This window comes from Hibiscus syriacus, unplaced genomic scaffold (assembly GCF_006381635.1).
Source record: "Hibiscus syriacus cultivar Baekdansim isolate YM2019G1 unplaced genomic scaffold, ASM638163v2 tig00110733_pilon, whole genome shotgun sequence".
In the NCBI taxonomy this organism is placed as follows: domain Eukaryota; kingdom Viridiplantae; phylum Streptophyta; class Magnoliopsida; order Malvales; family Malvaceae; genus Hibiscus; species Hibiscus syriacus.
This window is the reverse complement of record NW_024062845.1, coordinates 762,558-765,381: the sequence shown is the minus strand read 5'-3', so window position 1 is coordinate 765,381 and position 2,824 is coordinate 762,558. Positions and strand designations below refer to the sequence as shown.

Sequence of the window (2,824 nt, the reverse complement as noted above, 5' to 3'; positions counted from 1 at the left end):
TAGAGTATTACAACCAATATATCCTAAACCTTAAACTATTAAAGATAATTACTATAACCATCATATATTTACATATTAAAAGTTTGATAAATTATTTAACATATTTATGTATTTATGATATTTTTAAGTTAATATTTCAAAAAAAAAACCTAGCAAACAACGAAAGCTTGAAAATGACATCAGAATTTAAGCTGCGCTGCAAACAGTGGCGTGGTACAGTCAATCGAGCGCGATCATTTGATATTTTATATGCGCAATTAATAATGTGAAAAAAAAATTAATATAGGTATTATTATAATGAATATAAAGGAGAAAACGAAATGCAACGGACACTGCTACGTTGTTACGGGTTCAAAGGTTAACGAAAATCAAATGAAACAAACATCTGTTTGGTGGTATGAAGGAAATATGAATTTCTTCAAATTTAAGTGACTATAAATCTTAATAATTTGTTAATATTACTTGAACTTTTCCCTCCTCAAGCCTGAGATAAGATTGCCTTTACGTTTGTTGTAAAACATTATTAAGAATGCTACACACAAAAAAAGAATTAAGAACATGAAATGAAACATGAAAATATCCAAACTGAAACCATACGACATTCCTCAAACAACTCGAAACGGTACAATTGTCTGAAAATTCAACCAAATTTTCTGAAACAGAAATGTACTTGATACTCTTCAACATAATTATAATGCCCCAACAAAACAAAGTAATATCCTTGACCCTAAGCCTTATCAGCCTTGGCAGCAGTAGCAGCAGCTTGACCTCTGAGCCTACCGGTCCTCCTTGCAGCAATAAGACCAACCTTTTGTCCAGGAGGAGCATCGCGTCTAACAGTACTAGCATGACCGATGTGTTGATGGTTACCACCACCATGTGGATGCTCGACTGGGTTCATAGCCACACCGCGCACCTTAGGCCAGCAGTTCCTCTTCACCCTGTATTTGTGGTAAGCATTACCCGCTTTGAGAAGAGGCTTCTCAGTCCTACCACCTCCAGCGACCTGCCCAATCATGGCACGGCAACCACTTGGAACAATTTTCTTCGCACCCGATGGGAGCTTGATTCTGTAAGATCAAGCATCAAAACAACCCATTACACCAAACTTCCACCCTACATGCCATGTTCTTATGCAATTAATCACTCTTTGAATACTGGTTTCGAAAGTCGGATGCCAGTTCCACCCAAAGGTTAATCAATTGAAGCATGTAGAAATGAATTTGAATATGAATTTCACATAGACCAAGAAGTTCGGGCCTGAAACAGAAAAACATAACCTGCCTAATACAAACCCAAATCCGAACCCAACTTGACTTGAACATTAAAGCCCGTAACCCTAAACAAAATTGATTCAAACACAAACCGACTCCAAACAAATTCACTTAATCCAAAACTCGGTGCTCCAAACCGGAAATGACCCAACCTTGAAAGTAACTAAACTAAATCAAATGACCCAAGAATTTCAAAACTCAAATTAACCCAATCCGCATTGACTGGATCCAAAAACATCCCAACCCTCCCCCATCAAATAGGTCTAATATCACAAGAGAAGGATATTGGTAATCAATTAAACCAAAAGGCTATGAAATTTAACATGAAAAATCCAGAAACGTATATAAGCTAAACCAACACAATTCGTCAATCTAAAACCAACATATGTGCTTCAGGGATGATATTTTTTATTTTACATTCCATCGATTAATAATCGAAGAACATTGGCTCCTTTTAAAGATTTACCAATTCTATGGAGTTCTTTCTCATAAACTAGACATGTATTTAAAGAAACGAAATTAAAAAGAAAAAACAAAGAGTAGAGGTTAGATACCTGGTGGTGTCGTTATCAGGGTTGTGACTAATAACAATAGCATAATCACCAGAAGCCCTAGCAAAAGCCCCACGATCGCCAACGTGATGTTCGACGTTGCAAACCACAGCTCCTTCAGGGATGGATCTAAGAGGCAACACGTTTCCGACCACAAGGGTAGCCTTCTTACCGCAGTACACGAACTGTCCGGTGTACATACCCTCGGCAGCGACGAACAGTTCCTTCTGCTTCTTGTAACGGAAAGGATGACGGAACACCACGCGAGCCAAAGGCGCACCACGGCCTGGGTCGTGGATAACTTCGGTGACGACACCTTTGAGGTAGCCATTTCGCTCGCCGAAGTCGAGGCTGCGGAATCGGGCGGGACCCTTCCGGTGGTGGGTGTGGGCCTTGAAGACGGAACCCGGACCCTTACGTTGAGCTCGGATGACTCGACCCATTTCGGTGAAAGGTCTGAATGGGTATGAGAACTCTCCCTCGGAAGCGGCAGAGAGTAGTGAAATGAGATTAGGGTTTGGAAGAAAATCTGATAAATATATTATTCTGAGTTCTGACTAGGGTTTTTTGGATTTGGATTTGGATTTGGATTTGGATTTGGGCTGAGAAAGACGAAAACAAGGTTTTTTTTCAATACCATAAGCAAGTCAATTATTTAAGGTATTGGACCTCTAGCTTTTATTTTGAAAAATACAACAATTATTATAATGCACGTAGAATCTCGGATATTATTTTTAAATGGACCTTGAGTAGTGGGTTCCATGTGAATCATTATTTTATTTTCTTTAATATGATTCGTCACACCGAGATGACGAGTTTGTTTAAAAAATTAATTTAAAAAATATATAAAATAAAAATAAAATTCAAAAAATTTGATGGTGACGACTTGAGGTGACGAGTTGCTTCAAATTCAAGAAAACTAGTTTTTTAATCGTTGGTTAAGGGGCATAAGAGGCACGGTCACTTGAGGTGACGAGTTCGGTCGAAAATTTGAAATTT

At 38.3% G+C, this 2,824-nt stretch overlaps 1 protein-coding gene across 1 annotated transcript; it reads right to left on the bottom strand.

The window, feature by feature from the left end:
- Positions 1-577: 577 nt before the first annotated feature.
- LOC120139279 (60S ribosomal protein L8-3-like) lies at positions 578-2,396 on the bottom strand. The gene is made up of 2 exons (XM_039154562.1): positions 1,829-2,396; positions 578-1,070 (listed from the first exon to the last, which is right to left on the bottom strand). Exons 1-2 carry the CDS (start codon positions 2,266-2,268, stop codon positions 728-730), a joined length of 783 nt encoding a protein of 260 aa, XP_039010493.1. The 5' UTR covers positions 2,269-2,396; the 3' UTR covers positions 578-727.
- Between the last annotated feature and the right edge of the window lie 428 nt (positions 2,397-2,824).